At 44.3% G+C, this 23,658-nt stretch overlaps 1 protein-coding gene across 2 annotated transcripts in view; it reads right to left on the bottom strand.

The window, feature by feature from the left end:
- lama2 (laminin, alpha 2) overlaps window positions 1-23,658 on the bottom strand; it is a 693,080-nt gene that overhangs the window by 527,246 nt on the left and 142,176 nt on the right. For both annotated transcript variants that reach the window (XM_070885262.1, XM_070885261.1), the window contains exon 2: window positions 2,094-2,264. In XM_070885262.1, coding sequence (XP_070741363.1) covers window positions 2,094-2,264 — 171 coding nt within the window. The remainder of the gene's footprint in view (window positions 1-2,093; window positions 2,265-23,658) is intronic.

A 23,658-nucleotide genomic window follows, 5' to 3' on the forward strand; every position in this document is an offset into this window, starting at 1 on the left:
ATTTCTCTCTCTTCCAATCAAATTTTCTCATTCTGTTTCTCATTCCCTTTCCTCACTTCTATCTCTTTCTCCTTTCTATTTTGCTCCCTTCCCTCTCTCTTTCTCCCTCCCTCTCTCTCTCCCTCCCCCTCCCTCTCCCTCCCCCTCCTCCTCTCTCTTTCCCTCCTTCTCCCCTTGAGTGCAGATTCTGTGCTGAACATCCTCAGGTTTGGATCTTACCTTCTTGTCTCTCTCTGCTCCCATGGTTCCGAGATCTCTGCCACTGTGCACCGGTCCTAAAAGCTGGCGGGGGCACCGTCAGCAAAAGGGCCATTTTTTTTCACGCTGAAAATTTGTTCAGGGGCGGAGCGGCAGGGGTGCACACTTTTAGCGCATCACTACTGCCACAAGCCCCACACCGCCATGAGAGTTGGCAGTGGCCCACACCGCTGCAAGACCTCCCGGGATGAATCTATGTCGGGGCAGCCAGTTGAGCCCAAAGCGGCGGCCATTCGATTTTGATGAATGATCGCCGCAAACGGGCAGTAACGGTCCTTCCTAGGACCGTGAATTTCTGGACCAGTGGCCTTGATTTTACCAATGTTTAGCTGAGGAAGTTACAGCTCATCTAAGACTGAATGTTAGACAATCAGTCTGACTGTATAGAGGCAATGGAGGAGTCGTGAAAGGTAGCATTGGTATACACCTGGCAGCTTCGAGTTCTGTCATCATAGAGCAAAATATAGATGAGGAAGAGGAAGGATCCTTGAGGGATTTTAGAGCTGATGATGTGGGGTTGAAAAGCGATGAAATTGCTGGAGATACTCTGGCTACAATTGGATAGGTAAGATTAAAACCAAGCAAGAGTAGTCTCATGGAACTGAACAACAGAGAGGTGTTTAAAGAGGATTGTGCGATTGCAGGCTGCAGAGAGGTTGAGGAGGAGGGATAATGCAATATGGCCACAGTCACAAAGAATATCTTTCGTGACTATGGATGAGACCATTTGTGTGCTGTTGTAATGGTGAAAACCTGATTCCAACAGGGAGTTGTGGAAGGTGTGGGCACACATCTGGGGCATGATAACACATCAAAAGACATTGAAGAAAAGAAAGAGATTGGAAATGGGACGGTAGTTAGCGAGGACACAGGGGTCAAGAGTAGGTTTTTGAGGAGGGGTCTGATGACAGCAGTTTTGGAAGGGAGACAGTGCATGAGGAGAAAGAACCATTTACAATATCAGCTAAAACACCAAGTATCTTTTTTTCAAACCATAGGATCTAGCTGAGACACGGGCTAGTAAAACAAAGCCACTGTCTTTGGTTCCTGTCACAAGCTCCCTAACCTTGCCACTGACTCCATTTCCTTCCTTAATCACTGTTACTAGTTAACTTGAAAAGTTAACAAAATTGAACAATACAGAATAAAGTATATTATTTAGAGCAAGGAGAAAATGGAAAAAAGAAAATGAAAGGAAATAGATAGCCACAGCAGGAGTAAAGTTTTTTTTATTGTATTTTTCAACCTGCTTGTTACAATGGATTCTAGTAAAACAGCAACAAAGGTTTTTTTTTGAAGTGTAGATTTGAATCACAATTATCGCAGATGAGGGTGGGGGTACAAATGGACATCGCCAGACCTCCTACATTTGAGTAGACAAATGATAACATTTATTAAATAAAGAACAATGGAAACTCAAAGACTTGTATTACAGGGAGGAAAATCTTGTTACTATGATCCAAAATATTATACTAAACATTAAAACATCTGAAATAATTATTGGAACATCTGTGATTCACTTGCAGATCCATTTTTGTTATATAGATCAACTTTAGAGTTTGAACTCTAAAATAGTCGTAAAATGATAGTTCATTCAAATATCCAAGCTGAATAATTAAAGTTTACCAGTTTCACAGTTCTGTGAGAAGAAAAAAAGAATCTTACTCTCAAGCCAAATCCCCATGTAAAAGTTAAAGAGCAAGCACAGTCTCCCGCCCTTCTAAATAATGACAGAGGACACCATCAATGCATTTAACAGGAAAAATCCCAGACAGTAATAATTTAAAAATAAACACTTCCTTGAAATCTGTCTCCATAAAGAATGAACCACATACCCTTTGGATATCTACTTTTCAAGTCACAGACTCTGCACTGTGGGTTCCTAAATGGCCGTCCAGGAACATGTTCTACCAGTTTGCAATACATTTCAGGGCCATTTTTACCACATGTGGCATTGGTACTGATATCAGCCATGCTGGCAAGATTTAGCACTGCTGGAAACAACCCTGAAAAGAACAGAATACGTTGCATTAAAAGACAGCTTCTCAATAATAACTTTGTAGTTACTACAACTAAAGAACAATTTCAATGACAAGCAATACTTTTTTCAGAACATTATACCTTTTCTTGCAATATTGCTTTGTTACAAAAGAAAATGTCTGATTACATACAATATTCAGGAAATTGTTAAGCAGATTCCGACACAATCTTATATATTTAAGAAGTACGATATTAAAAGTTAGACTTTATATACTTGCTTTACACAATATTGTATCTTTTTTTTCTTGATACTTGTATCATTTGATTGGCACATTATTTCATGCCAGCACTGCTTTCTGAAAACAATACATAGACTATGCAAATCTGTCACCCCTTTGAATGCTTCAGTAACTATTCTTGCCCACTTGCACTAATATTTTAAATATAAAAGTAAAATAGATTGGGTTTCTATTGTTTTGCAAGCAATTTGTATATTTTAACTAAAATTAATATTCTGCATTGTATTGGGACTCCTTTGGAGAAAGAAAAGTGAGTTTGTTGCTTGGAGAGCCAAGTCCTATCTGGCAGTACGCAATGAGAATTGGGACGGAATGTAATGTTGGTACTTCTGCTGTTTTGTGCTAGTGCCAGGAATAATGGCATCATCACAGATGTAGCAGATGTTGTTTCTATTGGTTTAGCAAGTCGAACATTTTGGCCAATATGTTTTTAACAGTTTTGCAATCCATTGACAGCTGCAAGCACTATGCCTCAGACATGCAAAACATGATTACACAGAATTTATGGCACTAACAGAAATAATCTCTGTGCTCTTGGCTTTCACTAAAGACCAAAACTGAAAAATTAGCACATCAGTAAATTTACTTGAAGAATGAATCGCTGCTGACCTCTGCAAATTTGAGTAAGAATTTTAAAACAACTTGGGGATGATTGATCAGCAAAAGCATAATATACTTGTTACATGCCAGTGGGGGAGAATATAATTTATGGGAAGCTCTTGGAAAATTGTACGTTAGTATTCTGCACATTTAGCTCAAAATAAAACTGTATTTAGAAAGAAAGAACTTGCATTTATATAGCACCTTTCACATTCTTAGGATGTTCCAAAGCATTTCACAAACGTTTGAAGTATAGTCACTGTTGCAATATAAGCAAACACAACAGCTAATTTGCATACAGCAAGGTCCCATAAACAACAAAATAAGTGACAAGTTACTCTGTTTTTGTAGGTGTTGATTGAGCGATAAATGCGAGGACACCTCCCCTGTTATTTTTCATATAGTCCTATGGGGTCTTTTACGTCTATGTTAACAGGTGGACATGGCCTCAGTTAAACATCTCATCCAAAAGATGGTACCAATGCAGTATTCCCACAGTACTACAGTGAGATTTCAGCCAAGATTATGTTCTCAAGCCCCTGGAGTGGGGTTTGAAACCATGACCTTCTGGCGCAGAGGCAAAAGTGCTGCTACTGGTACTGAACCAAGCTGATACTTTGAAAATAACCCTTTAATACTAAATTAACTATTTTTGTTGCAGCTTTGATCAAAATTATTTAATAAAATATTGCACCAAATGCACTACCCTCATCAACCAGCAATGCTGAAAGTGCCGGGCATGAAAGAAAAGTGCCAGACCATCCTCTCATTCTCCGTCACCCTCGCCCTGGAGGGTGAACAACATTAGACAGCTATTGTATTTCATTATGAACAGCAAACAGCTTTCAAATTTATTTTTCTATTTTTTTTGTCTGGAGAGCCTTTTCCATCAAAACGGAGTGCGAAGGCTAACTGAACGCCAATTGCTGTCTGAAAGTGCTGAAGACACCCAATGCACCTGGTCTTACTGATTTCTGCTGAATCTCACAATTATACAGAAAATGTCACTGGCATAAAAAGCTATGCATTATTTTTTGGTTTCAATGAAAAGCCTGGAGTTATAACTTACCATTTCTGCACTACATTACAAACAGAAATGTGTATCATTTAAAAATATCATTGCAAAATCATCCCAAAGTAAGCAAACGTTGCTTTTTTTGTAAACCTGACAGCATTTAGTTGGGTGAGGAGTTGTTGATTTCACTTCACAAATCTAACTTGAATTCACTTGTGGAACTTGATTATTCTGATGCTGTATTTATCATCATAGGCAGTCCCTTGAAGCGAGGAGGACTTGCTTCCACGCCAAAAAGGGATGAGTTCACAGGTGTTTCAATGAAGGATCTAATAATCCAGATCTCGAACTACCTCGTGAAGGGTGGATGATGGTTGTACGTGGATTTTTTTAACGTGTGGTGGCCATTGCAACCAGCCACCACATGAGCTTGACAGAGCGAGGTCTTGGTTCAGTGGCAAGGATTACCCCAGACGACTGGAGACCAGCTCTGCTGCACGGACCAAGCGTGCACACATATCGCAGTGTGGGCTGGCCCGTGCTGCTCCTGGGCCCTCGCCTCTCCTGGGCCCCCGATTCACGCCTCTCCTGTGCCCCAGTCACTTCCATCTACAATCTCTTGCCACTCCTTCGCCCCTCCTGCTGTGCCTGCCCGCACTGCAATCAGCGACCTGGCTTGATAGCCATTGCCCTCCTGCAGCAGCACTCACTGCCCTCTGCAGTGGTATGCCGCCGCACGCTGCTCCCTCCAATGGCCCCGACCTGCTGATGGTCTTGCAGGCCGGGACCGCGCTGATTTCCGGGCCGGACTGCCACACACTGCTCCCTCCAATGGCAGTGCTGTCAGCAACAGCCCCTGCATCATGGCAGCACAGTAAAAGAAATGAGATGCTCTCCAGAGAATCCAGAACTCACCAGAAGAAGTTTCTTTTGTGGAACTTCAGGCAGTAATAGAACCATTGGTGTGTGAGCTGGATTTGTGTGGTGCTGGAATTTAGAGTACCGGTCACTGAGGCATTGGGGCATAAACCGCACAAACTACTTGTTTCTCGGGATGCCACCAGCAAGATAAATATGTGACTGGAGAAATGGTGTAGGACAGAAGGATTCAGATTCCTGGGATACTGGAAACAGTTCTGGGGTGGGATTAACCTGATTCAGGATGGAGAGGCTTCAACTGAATAAGACTGTGACTAACATCCTTCCTGGGATAATAACTCGTGCTGTGGAGGAGAGTGTATACTTATATGGCAGGGGGGAGAGAAAAAAGATGAGGAAGTAGAAAGGAGAGCAAAAGGAACCAGAAGATTAAAAAAGAAAAACAGATCAGAATAGGGAAAGTGAGTTAAATTAATAAGGAAGTTTGAGTGTATGTATTTAAATGCACAAAGTACTTTGAATAAAATTATTGAGATAGAGACACAAATTGCTATGGAGTGTCTGATATAATTTGATTAACAGAGACACGGCTGAGGCTAGAGCAGGTTTGGGACCAGAACATTCCTGGATATAAAATATTCAAGGGGCTTGGAGTAGACACAACGGAGGGAGGTTGTCAGTTTGAATTGAAGGTTGGTGTAAAAGTTTAATTCATTTTGTTAAAATTACAGAATAGGAAAGGAATTGTTTCTCTATAAGGAACACCTTTGGGCTATGATAGAAGAAGAAATCTGAAAATAAATTAGAGAAAAATACAAGAACAATAAAGCCGTAATAATGGGTGACTTTAATTATCCAAAGATAGACTGTCTGACAAATGTAATAGAGTTGTTTAAAGAAATAGTGGAGCATTTTGATAAAGAAAATGCCATAGATGTTGTGTACACAGATTATCCAAAGGCATCTGATAAAGTGCCACACAGGAGGAGGCTTATTGATAAAATTAAGGTATATGGTATTAAAGGGATTGTGACAGAATGGACAGGAAGTTGGTTAAAGGACAGATAACAGAGTAGAGGTTAAAGGATTTTTTTCAGACTGGAGGGATATAAAAATTGGTGTCACCAAGAATCAGTTTGGAATCATTGCTCTTTTCGGTATACATAAATAATCTCAACTCATGTATAGGGGCACAATATCAAAATATGTCAATGGCTCAAAAATAGAAAGCTTGGTTAATTCTGAAAAGGAATGTAAGGGACTTCGGAAAAATATCGACACGTTATCTGGACAAATAGATGTCAGATGAAATTTAAACTGAAGAAATATGAGGCAATATGTTTTGAAAGGAAGAATAAGGAAAATAAATATTTATTAAATGGTAAAACTTTAGCAGGAGGAGTGGTGCAGAGGAACTTAAGGATTCAGTTGCACAAATCTTGGACGAATTGATAAAACTGGTTATAAAGGCATATGAAACATTCTAAATATTGGTATGAAGTACAAAATCAAGAGGTAATGTTAAACCTATATAAAACGTTGGTTAAACGACAGTTGCAATATCGTGTCTAGTTTTCAGCAGCACCCTACTACGGGATGATATAAAAGCCATGGAGAGGTTGCAGAAGAGATTCACTAAGATGATACCAGGGATAAGAGGCTTTGTAAGAACATAAGAACATAAGAAATAGGAGTTGGAGTAGGCCACTTGGCCCTTCGTGCTTGCTCCACCGTTCAAGAAGATCATGGCTGATCTTCGACCTCAAATCCACCTTAGCGCACAATCCTCATATCCCTTGATTCCCTCAGTTCCCAAAAATCTCTCAACCTCTGCCTTGAATATAGTCAACGACTGAGGAACCACAGCTCTCTGGGGTAGAGAATTCCAAAGATTCACAACCCTTTGAGTTAAGAACTGTCTCTTCATATCAATCCTAAATGGTTATGAGAAAATAGGGTTCTTTTCAATCTAATAAAGAAGATTAAGGTTAGATCTAATAAAATATTCAGAACTATGGAGAGGCTGTGATGAAGTAATTCGTGAACAACTACTTCCACTGATCTTTGCATCTATTATGTATGTAAACATGTGTAAGGCTTGCCACCAGAGGGCGCAACTGTTGGAGGCCCAAGGGTCACCTCGTGCAAGGGAGTATAAAAGGTTGTCTGCCATGCTGCTCAGGCACTCTGGAGTTCGATTAAAGAGACTAAGGTCCCATCAGTTTTAGCTCGCAGTACTCACTCTTGTGGAGTTCTTCCATACTTAACAATTGGTGACGAGTAACAGATTATGAACTTTCACGCGGTCATGGCTGCCGTTGGTATTTTCGAGCAATTTGTAGAGGATGATGATTGGGAAGCCTTTGTTGAGCATCTCGACCAGTACTTCGTGGCCAATGAGCTGGATGGGGACGATAAAGTGATCAAGCGCAGGGCGATTCTCCTCACAGTGTGTGGGTCCACAATATACGGCCTCATCAAGAATCTGCTAGCACCAGAGAAACCAGCGGAGAAGACATATACAGATTTGTGTACGCTGGTTCGGAACCACCTTAAGCCGAAGGAGAGCATCTTATTGGCCAGGTTTTGCTTCTACATGCACCACCGCTCCGAGGGCCAGGACGTGGCGAGTTATGTCGCTGACCTGAGACGCCTTGCGGGAACTTGCGAATTTGCTGGATTTTGGGGGAAATGCTGCGGGACATTTTTGTGCTTGGCATTGGCCACGAGGTCATTCTTCACAAGCTGCTGTCCGTCGAATCCCTAGACCCGAGCAAGGCCATCACGATACCCAGGCATTCATATCCACGAGCGATAATACCAGACCGATATCTTCCCAGAATCGAAGCTCACCGGCAAGTACTGTGCATAAAATAACATCACTAGCAGGCAGAACTGGATATGGCAGGGCCTACCCATCTGCAGCTGCAAGACCTAGGATGACTCAGAGTCCGCCATCGGGCGTGAATGCAAATCCATTAGCACCATGTTGGCGCTGCGGGGGTAATCATCGAGCCCATCAATGTCGATTCAAGCAGTACAAAGGCTGCGAAATAATGGGGCACCTCCAGCGAATGTGCAAGAATGCTGCGAGTCACCAGATGGCAGAGTCGACAGAGGATGATTGATCCAGCACGGATCACGCAGAACAAACAAGAGAGGCTACTCAACCCGAGGAAGCAGTGTGTGGGGTACACACTTTCACCAACAAGAGCCCTCCTATCATGCTGAAAGTCAAATTGAATGGTATTCCGGTATCAATGGAGTTGGACACGGGGGAGAGTCAGTCAATTATGAGCCAGAAGGCTTTTGAGAAACTGTGGGGCAACAAGACACAAAGGCCAAAACTGAGCCCGATTGTGGAAATGTATTTTTTATCTAAGCTGATACCACACGGTATTTGTGCGCCCTTTGCAATATATATATAACAACATGGAGTCCTGGTCCTTCCAGAACTTTCTGCATAAAAGCAGTCGGCTTGCATAAACAGCTAAACCTGTTTTGAGATGGCTGATGGCCATCAGACAGCTAGGAGACAAGTCATGCTGAGACAAGTTCCCCCCTCCCCCCCCCCCATGGTGCTCTCCTATTGTCTATACGACACCAGTTCCATGCCACCCCACCCTTTTCGAAGTACTCAAACCACCAGCCATTATCTCTTGTAGAGACCTCATCCATTTGATGCAAAAAGATAACTGACTAGGAAACTGGACAATCCTGACACAATGCAAGACAGGTAATAGCTCATTACCACACTCTCATGGAGTAATGGCCGGCTGGCCAACTAATAACCCTGACAAAAGGAAATATCTGGAAACCATTTCAGGACAAGGATGTAGTAATTGACTCTTTATCTGTATTCACTGACTGCGAGACAGAGCCAATACACAGGGAGAGGCCATAACTTGGGTTTTACTGTATAAATATCTCGTGAAACTGTACCATTTCGGAGGTGTTCGCTTAGCCATTGACTGAGTGTGACCTGCCCCTTGCTAGCAAGTAAATTAAAGAAACTTCTGCTGGAGCTGAAAGTGTCGGAGTCATTTTTTTCGGAGGTCGAGATTTCGACAGTTACTTCTTGGAGGTTCCACCGAGATGCATACTCTCTGTCCTGTGAGTAAAACGGATACAGGCATAGTGCCTCTCCAGTGAAAGGCTTCAGTGGCCAAAACAAGGTGAGCCTTTTGCTCACAAGAAGGTTTCTTCACTGTTGAATCGCATATGTAATCTGTTGTCCACAGGGGAGGTACTGCAATCTACAAGACTCGACATTTAAAAGCTAAAGTTATTTTTTTTTAACCATTTCTTTCTCAGCTTGCAAGCAGAAGAGAACGGGTTCTGGAAAAATCTCGAAACAGCCCGGGGAAGGTTTCAGTAGGTAAGGTAGAAACAGCGCTAGTCGATTGAAAAAGGTTCCTGAAGGTTCTTATGTGATAAGATTAGAAAAAAAAAGCGCTAATCGATCGAAGGTTCTTATGTGATAAGAGTTCATTGTTTTTAATTAGGAAAAGGTTCTTATGTGATAAGAGTTAGGGTAATGGAACCGTAAGTTTTATCAGTTTTATAAATTTTATTAGGATAAGTTAAGGACTCGGTCTGTAGTGGCGTACAATGCAGACTGAGAATTAATTATTTGTTTAGATAGAGTTTAAAGGTTATGATTTGTGTACTCGCGTGAATATTGTTTGTCCTAGTTGTCCTTGTTATACTGTTGTGTGCAATACCTTTGTGCGACATTGCCATTAGAGAAACGAGAAGAGTCACTAGGGAAAATTGTGATTCGGGAAAAAAAAACAAGGATTGATTAAGAAAAGAAACAGTAACTGATTGATCAACTACGGTTGGTTCGTGCCAACATATCTCACACACCCAGACTGAGCCCGAATTAAGAGCCTTTTCAGGCCATGTGACGGCCAGGAGAAGTGGGCGTAGAGAATTCAGTTGGCCGAAAGGATTGTGAGATCAGAAACTGTGGAAAATCTTAATCATCCAGAATGGGGGCTGGAGCAAGTAAACCACCACCAAAAGGGACCCCAGCCCATTTTATGCTCCAGAATTGTGGTCAGTCTTCAATTGACCACCTAAGAGAATGGGTAAAGTGGACTAAGGGTGAAAACAGGCCATTTCCACCCGATGGTTCATTCAATTTAGAGAGAATAACATGTCTAGAAGAATGCCTTATAGACAGAGACCCAGGTAGAAGAGGTAAAAAGAAAGTGAATTGGTCAGCGTTTGGAGATTGGAAAAGGGAAGCTGAGGAACGACACGAGAAGAGCCTAAGAGTTAGCAAGCAGTGTACTAGAGGGAGAAAGCAGGTGGATGAACGAGTAGAGCAGGTGAATCGCCCTCGACATAGCAAACATCCATCTGTTATGGTTGCTAAAGAGACAAAGGCACACTCACCAAGTGCCCCTAAGGGTTGGGAAAAAGATGAGGATGAGGACTGAGACGAGGATTGGACTCCCTACAGCCATCGACCACCGCCGTATGTTCCACCCCCGGGGGGTGCTCCAGGCCAACAGGGAGGAGACGATCCATGGGCCGGAGCACAGGGAAATGGGGTAACACCCGCTCCCAACGATGCAGGTGCGGCTGCAGGAAAAATAGATCAGTCACAAGGGAATCAATACCATGACGGCCCTGCAGGTGGCACACGAAGTCTTATCCGTGGACAAGGGCCCAGTGCCCTGGAGCCATCATCATCTGCATACCCAGTAAGACTTTATCCCAGTCCACTCTCTGGGGGGGCTCCGGTCCCTATTTATCGACCATGGTCACCAAGTGAGTTAAGAATAATTGTGGAAGGATTGGCAGGCCCTAAAAACAATATTGAAAAGGCCATAGACCAGTTAAAAGTGATCATCTTGTGCCACGAACCCAGTATATTAGATGGTCAAATCTTACTGAAAGCATGGTTAAAGGACATGAAATTTACCGAACTTGAGATAAAATTCAAAAATTTTAAAATCCATCGAGAGGCTCCAGATGCAGATCCCAGCATGAAGCCAGGAGAGGGGTTCTGGGAAAGATGTTGGGAAGCCTTACATTCGGTGTTCCCAAGAAAAACAAATTGGTCCAAAATTATGGAAACTACACAAAGAAAGGAGGAGGATGTTGAGGATTATGTAGAAAGAGTACGAGGGATCATGAACCAATGTTCAGGCATGAAAATAGAGGAGGCAGAAGCTCCTATGATCAGCGCCGTGGTAAATGGGCTACGACCCGAACTCAGAGATCCCTTTAAACTAGTTTGTCTCAGATGGCGACAGGAATCGCTATCCAAGGTTGTATCTATGTTAAAGGACATACAAGAGCGAAATAGAGAATCTAAAAGCAAGGTCACCGTGTTTGTGGAACAAGCAGCTCCAACAACACCCACCCCGGTGACACCGTCCTACGCCCCCCAGGGTAGAGGAAGAGGGCGAGGCAGAGGAGGAAATTTCAGGGAAGAGGGAGAGGAGGTGCAGGGCGGGAACAATATGATACCTGTTACAATTGTGGTCAGATTGGACACTGGGCTAGAAATTGCCGGGCAAAACAGCAACAACCAAATTATGATTGGACTCAACAGGCAGGTAATAGAGCACCCCCTCCCCCTCCAGGACTCAACCTGTATGCGACCCAAGTCCAGGTACATGCTAGACCTCAGACTAATTTCTCTGTTCAAGATCCATTTGGATCACAGAATCAAAAGCAATTCGGCCAATGATCAAATTATCCGTATAATGATCAATGACGCCCAATCCCAGACCCGAGTGCGACGAACAAACAGCTACCCGTCGTTTCGTTAAATGCCATAGGAGAACCTGAAGTAAAAATACGAATACAAGGAAAGGATATCCCATTCCTAGTGGATACTGGTGCCATCTATTCGGTCCTTTCAAGGGAGGATACGAGGGGAATCCCACTTCCACTAATCAAACCTCAGTGATTGGACTATCTGGACACGCGCAGCAAATGTTTTTCTCCAACCCTATCAATGTACAATTAGAAGATTATGAAGATAGTCATTCATTCCTACTGTCTAAGGAGGTTCCAGTGAATCTGTGTGGACGTGACCTGTTATGTAAAATGAATGCCACTATCCTCTGTTCCCCAGCTGGTCTGGAGGTTCGAGTCCCCATAGATAAATGTGCCGCATATCCACTACTTCAACCCACAACTCCCATATTGTATGCCTGGAAAAATTTGGACCCCACACTAAGCAAAACCCTATCCTATTTGGTTGGTTCATATTGGTGCGTAACAAGGTTAATCATAGACTACCTCAAATCTCAAACCTTGCGAAATTGGTACGAAACATTACACTGCACAGCATATTGTGACAACACGGGATCAGACGCTACAGCACAAATCTTTTATCAACCATTCCTGCACCAGAAACATCAATTGGTGATCGAACAAATTTTTATCGGACCTGAAGGCATAGCGGCAGGGGTTGAATTATCCTCCCACAGTCAGAGCTTGTTTAGGGTTAAAGGGAGCATTCCACACTGCACCCTTGCGGTTGCAGGCACACATAAACCCCAGGATTTGGGATGAATGGTTAAAAGAATGCAAGGATCCCCAGTACAAGAGGAATGGCACACACTTAATGGAACTTTGGGGCAACATGAAAGGGGGGGAGGCTATTCTGTCAAGTTGAATGGGAAAATATACTTCGATGCTATCTTAGAAGAAAGGATGCTTTCAGCCACTAGCTTCCCATTACAACAAAGCACAGTAGAACTTCTTGCTAAGGTTCCAGAGCAACTATGGTCTACACACGCGAATGAAGTAGGAAAGATGCTCACCGCCCAACCATATAAGGTAGTGATCAATTCAACCGCCCCACTCCCCAAGAAGCCCCAATACCCCTTGTCCCCAGCCACAGAACAAGGTATCGAGCCAGTCATTAAGTCCCTGCTGGCCCAGGGAACAATCGTTCCAACTAGAAGTCCATGTAACACACCGATCTTTCCGTTGCAGAAGCCCAATAGTGACAAATGGAGATTTGTCCAAGACCTACGAGCTGTGAATCATTCTGTATTCCCAACTTATCCGGTGGTACCCAACCCGGCAATTACACTTGCCAGTATTCCGGCATCCTCAACGTATTACACAGTAATTGATCTGTGTTCAGCACTTTTCTCAATACCCATTCACCCAGAGTCTCAATTCCTGTTTGCCTTCACGTATAAAGGACGCCAATATACGTGGACAAGACTCCCGCAGGGATTTACCGAGAGCCCTACTATATTCTCACAATGCCTAAAGAGGGATCTGGAAGATGTAATTTTACCAGCAGGTTCTACACTTGTGCAGTATGTTGATGACTTATTGCTCGCCTCACCCTCCAAATTGGCCTGCGAAACGGACTCCCTTGTGTTATTAAAAGCCCTGGCCTTGAAAGGACACAAGGTGTCAAAGGCAAAGTTACAATTTGTCTCAGAAAAGGTTCGGTATCTCGGGCACGAATTGGTCAGAGATACGAGACAATTGACACAAGACCGAGTAAAAGCAATCTGCTCTGCCCCACTACCAGTAACCAAGAGAGAAATGAAACACCTCCTCGGCATGACAGGATACTGCCGGCAATAGATTATGAGTTATTCCGAGATTGTTAGACCACTGTTAGACATGTCCATGCCCGCACTACCAGAGAAGTTGATTTGGAATGAGGTATCCCGGAATGCTTTCCAGAACCTTAAACAGTCCCTCACTTCAGCACCCACCTTGGGATTACCAGATTACACTAAGCTATTCAACTTATTTGTGCATCACAAGTCGGGTTTTGCACAATCTGTTTTGACTCAGTTACATGGGGACAGGCAGTGGCCGGTAACGTATTTCAGTACCTAACTAGACCCAGTGGCACGCGGACTACCAGGATGTCTTCCTTCGTTGGCAGTAGCTTATTATGCTATGCAACAGGCTCAGACAATAACTCTAAATCATCAGACCATTTTGTATATCCCACACTCTGTCGAGATTTTACTTACTAAGTGTACCACCCAACACCGAACCTCCGCAAGAACCACTAAATATGAGGTCGAACTGTTATCAAATCCGCACCTTATCATCAAAAGATGCACTACCTTAAATCCAGCCACTCTACTCCCCACAGAAGAAGATGGCGAACCCCATTCATGTGAAATGGTAAACAAATTAGTGACTAAACCACGTATCAATCTAACAGATGTACCAATGTGTAACCCTGATCTAGTGTACTATGTTGACGGATCAGCCCTACGAAATGATAGGGGCCAACCTAGAGCGGCTTATGCAATTGTAACCCAGTTTAATGTTGTCGAAACAGCCTCTCTTCCAGACTCCTTTTCAGCCCAACAAGCCGAATTGTTTTCGTTAACTCGAACCTGTATTCTGCCTGAAGGACAAACAGTTAATATGTACACTGATTCCAGGTATACTTTTGGGGTATCACATGATTATGGACAAATTTGGAAGATTCTCGGGTACCTGACTTCTTCAGGAACCCCTATCAAAAATGCAGAACAAGTGGAAAATCTTCTGCGAGCCATTCAATGCCCCTTGAAACTTGCTATTATCAAATGCCAAGCACATACAGGCCAGTCGAATGAGGTGACACTTGGGAATGCCAGAGGTGACACTTGGGAATGCCAGAGCTGATAATGCGGCTAAGTCAGCAGCTCTGTCAAAAGGGGGGATGCAGGTGTCATTGTTCCCACTAAGGAAAAATAATTGCTCAGACCCGCCACCCACTATTAATGATGTGCTGGCCTTTCAGACACAGGCCAGTACGGAGGAGGTGGTGACCTGGACGAAGGATCAATGTTATAAAAATCCAGAAGGAATATGGGTTCACCATGACGGCCGCGTGGTGGCACCCAAATCCTTACTTCCATGGATTGCCCGATGTGTTCATACATTCACACATGCAGGCAAAGGGGGAATGGCAGATTATATTTTGGCAACTTGGTATGCACCAGGTATTTCGGCAATCGCAAAACAAATCTGTGAAAATTGTGTTACCTGTCAGACAATGAATCTGGGTAAAACGGAAAAAGTAGAATCTGCCTCCCACCCAAATCCAGTCGGGCCTTTTGTACATTTACAAATGGATTTTATTGAATTACCTATGTGCATGGGATTCAAGTATGTATTAGTTATTGTAGATGTGTTCTCTAGATGGATTGAAGCCTTTCCATGTAAAAAGGCCGATGCCACTACTGTTGCTAAATGTTTGTTAAAAGAAATCGTACCGCGCTTCGGAATCCCTGCTAAGCTTTCTAGTGATAACGGGTCACATTTCACGGGAACTGTTACAAGAGAAATGTGTAAAGCTTTGCAGATTAATCAACGTTTTCATTGCAGTTATCATCCACAATCAACTGGACTTGTTGAAAGATATAATGGAATGCTTAAAAATAAGCTGGCAAAACTATGCAATGACCGGACTGAAATGGACAGAACTGCTGCCCTTAGCTTTGATGGTAATGCAATCTGCAACCAACAGAACAACAGGCCTGTCACCGCATGAGATAGTTATGGGACGTCCCCAACGACTATCTTTTACAGCACCATTTACTACAAAACAAATGGACATCCACAAAATGGAGGAAAATATGTTGAATTATTGTATTGCACTAACCAAATGTATTTCCAGCTTTCATTCACAGGTAAAGGAAGCTCAAGTCAAGCCAGCGGAAGGGAAGTGTCATAACCTAGAGCTAGGGGAATTCGTTTACATCAAGATTTTTAAAAGAAAAAGCAGTCTACAGCCAAGATTCGAAGGACCATACCAGGTCTTGCTGGCGACCAATACTGCAATCAAGATAAAGGAAAGACCAACATGGATCCATGCATCCCATTGCAAACGGGCACCCGACCAGGAGGAAGGGAAGAAGGAACCAGAGGAACAGAAAAAGGAAAACTGAATAAGGAACTGTATGGACTATGGGGACTGATGGTGCTGGGCTTGACAGGGTTTTACTTTGCATTATTGATTACACCAGGGGTACAGACCCGCCACCGAAGGGAATTGCAAGTAAACGTATTTATGGCACGGAGTCATAGGTATGCTCAAGAAAGAAACTTGTCGAGTTGTTGGATATGTTCCCATGTACCTGTCCACTCCGAAGCGGGTATTCCCCTGAGATCTGTCCCCTTTAACGAATCAGAAATGGTAGAATGGTTGACAGTGCAAAATAAGACAAACCTAACTAAGGGGCCAGAAACGAAGGAGCAAACAGAATGGAGGTCAGCAGGGTATAAACTTACAGCCTTCCAGGGATGGTACCAGCCCAATTATGATAATAACCGTCAGCCTCCCTTCCTAAGCATTACTCCCAGAATAGGAAATCCTGAAGGTATAATATGCCTAGTGAGTAATGAGACTAAAGGACCAGAAATGGGTCGCAGCAAGCGTTCCCAAATGACTAAATGGCAAGCCACAACTAATCCCACGGATGGGAGAAAGATAGCAAGCGTTGGCTGGACAATGGTCCATAACAAAGCCCCAGGTGAAGGGTGGGAAGGTGAGACCACTCGAGTATGGATGGCGCGAAAGAACCAAGAGCTGACGTCCTATAATTGCACCTACCTTATTTGTGGCCATAAAGCCTACCCATGGTTACCAGCCAACTGGACAGGGTCCTGTTACTTAGGATATGTGGTACCCTTTATCAGATCAATAAAGACTCTAAGGGATGCTTATGGAAGTCATAGATTTAAACGGGATTTGACATGGCTAAACGGAATATTCAAGGTAATGGTGCCATCCTATGGAATAGCATCAACCGAATGGCAGTTACGGGAACTGGCTTACTTAGTCGAATCAGTAGCCAACGCAACTTCCCAAGCCTCTGAAGGGGTAAATGATGAAATGGTAGCTATTCGAACAGTGGCTCTCCAAAATCGTATGGCCTTAGATTATCTCCTAGCCAAGGAAGGAGGGACATGTGCATTAATAGGTGGAGAATGCTATATGTATATCCCAGATAAATCAGAAGAAATCGGCAGTCTAGCTGAATACATCAGGAAAAAGGTAATAGAGTATAAACAGACAGTTGGCCAGGACGGTATCACCTTGTGGGGTTGGGCATCGGGATGGTTGGGATCCCTAGGGAAAACTGTGGTACAGGGTTTGATCATATTCCTGCTGATAGTCTTCGCCCTGTATCTATTATTTGTCGTCGTTAAGTGTTGCTGTGCCAGGGTGGGAAAAACTATGATACCTACCGAGACCACGGCTAGAGTTATGGTAGCAACAACTGCTGAAGGCTCTTGTGTGGAAATGGAAATGGAGAGACTGTACAAGATCAGAATGGATTAAGTTGTCCTTGTGAAGGACAAAATGGGGGAATGTGGAAATGTATTTTTTATCTAAGCTGATACCACACAGTATTTGTGCGCCCTTTGCAATATATATATAACAAAATGGAGTCCTGGTCCTTCCAGAACTTTCTGCACAAAAACAGTCGGCTTGCATAAACAGCTAAACCTGGTTTGAGATGGCTGATGGCCATCAGACAGTTAGGAGTCAAGTCACGCTGAGACAAGTACACCCCCCCCCCCCCCCGCCCATGGTGCTCTCCTATTGTCTATACGACACCAGTTCCATGCCACCCCACCCTTTTCGAAGTACTCAAACCACCAGCCATTATCTCTTGTAGAGACCTCATCCATTTGATGCAAAAAGATAACTGACTAGGAAACTGGACAATCCTGACACAATGCAAGACAGGTAATAGCTCATTACCACACTCTCATGGAGTAATGGCCGGCTGGCCAACTAATAACCCTGACAAAAGGAAATATCTGGAAACCATTTCAGGACAAGGATGTAGTAATTGACTCTTTATCTGTATTCACTGACTGCGAGACAGAGCCAATACACAGGGAGAGGCCATAACTTGGGTTTTACTGTATAAATATCTCGTGAAACTGTACCATTTCAGAGGTGTTCACTTAGCCATTGACTGTGTGTGACCTGCCCCTTGCTAGCAAGTAAATTAAAGAAACTTCTGCCGGAGCTGAAAGTGTCGGAGTCATTTTTTTCGGAGGTCGAGATTTCAACACGATTCAGATAAAGCTGCACACCTACACCAAAGAGCTCATACCAGTCATTGGCAGTGCGGCAGTTAAGGTATCGTACGATGGAGCTGTGCATGATTTATCACTGTGGATTGTACCAGGCGATGGCCCAATGCTATTCGGCAGAAGCTGGCTGGGAAAGATTCGATGGTGAAGGATGCAAAATTCACAAGAACCCCCCCCACCCCGACGCAGTGTTTAGGCTCATTCGAAAGGAAATTTAATTTGGGACTATCTACCAAAAAATTTGAAATCCTGAAGTGTCTGTGGAAGAAACTATGAACTTTCATAAATTTTGGATTTTAAAAGACAAATTCGAGCTTGTGGGTGGGCCTAAAGAACTAAGGAAGTCCACTTGATTATTGGAACTGTCTCGCTGTTAAGACTAAGTTAACTTGTCTGGAGGAATGGACATTCAAAAACCCTTCTCCACAGGAGACATTTACATTACAACAATAATTCAGAGATGGCCAGCCATCAAACCAACCTGAGAAAAGCCATCTTCCACATGAATAAGAACAAAGGGCCCACTACAGCCTGTATGCAAAAAACCAAGCACAAAAGAACAAGTTAATATTTCCATCAGGAAATAGATTTAGAAGTGCAACCCACCCAAGACATATGAACTTTTAACGAGCCTGCCAAAATATTACAAAGGAAAGTCAAGCCCACCAAATTTAAACAAGAATTCAGAACTGATTTGGTGTGAAGATTAGAACAGCTCAAACCATATAACTGGCCCCTGTTTCAACAGAGGGTATGCTATACTACACCAGGTGCTATACTGCGAGTATGCCATCAAGACAAGAGAAACCAACACGACAGTTGTAAACTAACTTCTCCAGCCTCAGAGTCCTGAAGTCCTGAAGGAAGAAAGAACATCACCATCACGGCAGCAATCGACCACAGCCAACGTGGTCCCAACGAAAAACCACCGCGATCGACCAAACTCAAAACAAAACTCCAATGGGAAGAAACCGAAGAATCGAAAAGTTTCCACTCTACGATCCAAGGCCTGACTACCTAAAGAGATTTTGAACCTATTTCTAATGAAGAAAATCGGGTACTTACCCCACAGATCCAAAACGCGCCTTACCGCATCAGCGGACTCAATCCAACTGAAGATTGCGCAGTAAGAAGTCTTCTCCGACGTTCGGGGTACGGCAAGCAGAACCTACAGATTTCAACAAACCCCGAAATCGTGAACTACCGCTAACTGACCATAAAGGATTGGTAAGCATAGTCCCTGCCTGGCCTGGAGTCTAACCTAGCTAGAATTAGGTATTGGGAGGTGGGAGGTGTAATTTTTACTGTAACCCCCTTTGAATGTGTAATGTATTGTTCTTTATTAGAGTGATTCTAAGTTTGACATAGTATTTTCAAGTCTTTAATAAAATCAAAGTTCTTTTGCACCAAACCAGTTGTCCTTTGCATTTTGTCACATCCCCCAAATAAATCCAGAGTCAAGAACCCAAGGGAGTGGGAGCGATTTGAAGCACTCAAGCAGGTCAAAGGTGAACCTGACCCTGGGACCACACCCTTACAATGGAACTGGGAGAACATCAAAGCATTATCTTCAGTGAATGATGCCTTGTGCGCCCAAGTGCTGAGCAAGTTTCCGTCACTATTTGAACCAGGCATCGGCAACTTCACAGGCGCCACAGTGCAGATCCATCCAGTTCCCGATGCAAGGCCCGTTTATCACAAACTCGAGCTCTTCCATATATGATGAGGGAGAAAGTCGAGATCGAACTGGACAAACTACAACGAGAGGGAATCATATCGCCAGTCAAGTTCAACGAGTGGGCCAGTCCAATTATTCCGGTGTTGAAAAGCGATGGCACGGTCAGAATCTGCGGAGACTACAAGTTAACGATCAACCGAATCTCGTTAAAAGACCAGTACCCGCTACCCAAGGCGGATGACCTGTTCGCAACGTTAGCGGGAGGGGGAAGTCGTTCATCAAGTTGGACCTAACCTCCGCCTACATGACACAGGAGCTGGCTAAATCTTTCAAAAGATTGACGTGCATCAACAAGCACAAAGGACTGTTTATACACCACAGGTGTCCTTTTGGGATTCATTCGGCTGCTGCCATCTTCCAGAGGAACATGGAGAGTCTGCTGAAATCGGATCCGCGCACCGTTGTGTTTCAAGACGACATCCTGATCACTGATCGTGACACCACCGAACAACCTGGAAGAGGTTCTAAGTTGACTAGACAGAGTGGGACTCAGCTGAAATGCTCAAAGTGTATTTTCCTGGTGCCAGAGGTTGAATTTTTGGGGAGAAAGATTGCGGCAGACGGCATCAGACCCACGGACTCAAAGACGGAGGCCATCAAGAATGCTTCTAGACCACAGAATGCGATGGAGCTGCGTTCATTCCTGGGACTCAACTATCTTGGTAACTTTCTACCCGGGTTAAGCACTTTGCTGGAACTGTTGCGCATGTTGCTACGTAAGCGTGACGACTGGGTTTGTGGTAAACCTTAAGAGTCAGCCTTTGAGAAGGCCAGAAACCTACTTTGTTCCAATAAGTTACTTGTACTGTATGATCCATGTAAACGATTAGTGCTAGTTTGTGATGCATCTTTGTACAGGGTTGGCTGTGTGTTACAGCAAACCAATGTATCGGGCAAACTTCAACTAGTTGCATACGCATCTAAAAGTCTGCCTAAGGCTGAAAGAGCCTACAGTGTGATCGAGAAAGAGGCATTAGCATGTTTATATGGGGTTAAGAAAATGCACCAATACCGATTTGGACTTCGGTTTGAGCTTGAAACCGACCACAAACCGCTCATTTCCCTGTTTTCAGAAGGCAAAGGGATAAACACTAATGCTTCATCCCACATCCAAAGATGGGCACTAACATTGTCCGCCTATGACTAAGTTATCCGCCACAGATCAGGCACGGAGAAATGTGCTAATGCCCTCAGTCGGCTACCGTTGCCCACTACCCCGGTGGAAATGGCGCAGCCCGCAGACTTGCTTCTGGTCATGGATGCTTTTGAGAGCGAGGGGTCACCCGTCACTGCTCGCCAGATCAGGACCTGGACCAGCCAGGATCCTGTGCTATCACTTGTAAAAAGTTGCGTCCTCAATGGGAGCTGGTCGGCCATTCCCGGGGAAATACAAGATGAAATTAAGCCGTTTCACCGACGCAAAGGTGAAATGTCCATCCAGTCGGATTGTCCCTTATGGGGTAATCGCGTGGTTTTGTCAAAAAAAGGCAGGGAAACATTTATACGTGACCTACACAATACCCACCCAGGCATAGTCATGATGAAGGCTATAGACAGATAGCATGTTTGGTGGCCCGGCATTGACTCGGACTTAGAGTCATGTTTATACCAGTGCAACACGTGCTCACAATTGAGCAATGCACCAAGGGAGGCTCCATTGAATCTGCGGTCATGGCCCTCCAAACTGTGGTCCAGGATCCACGTAGATTTTGCTGGCCCCTTTCTCGGAAAGATGTTTTTAGTTGTAGTGGACGCTTACTCTAAATGGATTGAATGTGTAATCAGGTTATCCAGCACATCCACTGCCACTATTGAAAGCCTCCGGGCTATGTTCACGACCCATGGCTTGCCCGACGTCCTTGTCAGTGACAATGGGCCGTGTTTCACCAGCTCGGAATTCAACGAGTTTATGACCCGCAATGGCATCAAGCATGTCAAGTCTGCCCCGTTTAAGCCCGCATCCAAAGGTCAAGCGGAACGGGCAGTCCAAACTATCAAGCAGAGTTTGAAACGTATAACAGAAGGCTCCTTGCAGACCTGCTTATCTCGGGTTCTGCTCAGCTACCGGACGCGACCCCACTCAATCACTGGGGTTCACCCTGCAGAACTGTTAATGAAGAGAGCACTCAAAACCAGGCTCTCCCTAGTCTACCCGGATCTAAATGATCATGTGGAAACCCGGCGTCACCGGCAAAACATATACCACGATCACGCGGCTGTATCGTGTGACATTGATATTAACGACCCTGTGTTTGTCCTGAATTTGTCATGGTCCTAAATGGGTCGCTGGCACTGTCTTGGCCAAGGAGGGGAATAGAGTGTTTATAGTCAAACTACTGAATGGACAAATATGCAGAAAGCATTTGGATCAGACCAAACTGCGGTTCACCGACAACCAGGAACAACCTGAAGAGGGCATCACCATCATCGATCCACCAACACACACCAAACCAGCAATCGACCTCGCTTTCAATCAAGAGGATGAACCCACCATTCCCAACAGTCCTGTCAGACCAGCCGCGCCGCAGTGCAGCAATGGTCCAACCAACTCACCCATGCCAGAGTTTAAACTCAGACGATCAACCAGGGAGTATAGGACCCCGGGTCATCTCATCTTGTAAATAATTTGTATCAGAGACTTTGTGGGGGAGTGATGTTATGTACGTAAACATTGTAACTGTGTAAGACTTGCCACCAGAGGGCGCAACTGTTGGAGGCGCAAGGGTCACCTGCACACCTCATGCAAGCGAGTATAAAAGGTTGTCTGCCATGCTGCTTAGGTACTCTGGTGTTGTATTAAGGGGCTAGATTTTCCCCAAGCAGTTTTGTCGATGCACTGACCTCAAGTGCGCCGACTTTGCGCGCTGGAAACGGCGCCGGCAAAAACTCGCCCCATCCTGGCCGCTGCGTACAGTCCCTGGAGTCCTGGTATGGCGTCGATGGTTAAATGGGGGGTGGAGCCAAACGCCCACGCCGAAAACACTGCTGTCACCTTCGCGCATGCTCAGTGGTGCTGGCCCCGACGTGCGCGCATGCGCAATAGAGAGAGAGAGAAAGAAAACTTGGCACTCATTTTTAAAGAGCATCGCAGCTGTAATTGCTACCTGCCAGGAGAGCTCTGAATCTAACTAGCTGGTCTGCTGAATGAAAGCTGCAGTATCCTGCCTGAAATTAACTGTTGCATCCCTGGAGAAGTTTTGGGGATCATTGCAAAAGTGCTGCTAAGTGTCTCAGAGGACTGTGTGTTTTGAAAAATCACACTTTCACTAAGTGCAGTGGAAAAGTGTGTCAGAGCATTGCAAAAGTCCTGTTAGTGGCTCACAGCAGTTGCAGCAATAATGCAGCAATGTCCACCAAGAACAAAGAATTTCTTGCATGACGAAGTCGAGGCACTAGTTACTGTCATTGAGAGCAGATGGCAGCACCTGGCTACCAGCAGAGGTCACACAAAAGTGCCACCCAAAGATTTGAAGAAATGCTGGAACCAAGTTGCATTCTGTGGATTGGTGATCACCAAGAGATCTGGAAGGCAGTGTAAAAAGAACTGGCAAGACCTTGGTCAAGTGTAAGTAATATTTCCATTTATTCAATGTAATTTCAATTGTAAATGTGACCAGCTGTATATGTCCCACTCAGCAGAAAGACACCCTCTCTAAAAAGTTGCATTTTAATCTTTGCAGAAGAAACTGTCCCACAACAAAAGGGAAAGAACTAGAACAGGAGGAGGACCGGCAAATCTGCACCCACTGACACCCTTGGAACAGAGGGTGGCTGCTGTGATGGGTCCTGCCTGGAGAAGAACCATCAGTACTGCACAAGCTGGGCCC

Source organism: Pristiophorus japonicus, chromosome 7, assembly GCF_044704955.1.
Source record: "Pristiophorus japonicus isolate sPriJap1 chromosome 7, sPriJap1.hap1, whole genome shotgun sequence".
In the NCBI taxonomy this organism is placed as follows: domain Eukaryota; kingdom Metazoa; phylum Chordata; class Chondrichthyes; family Pristiophoridae; genus Pristiophorus; species Pristiophorus japonicus.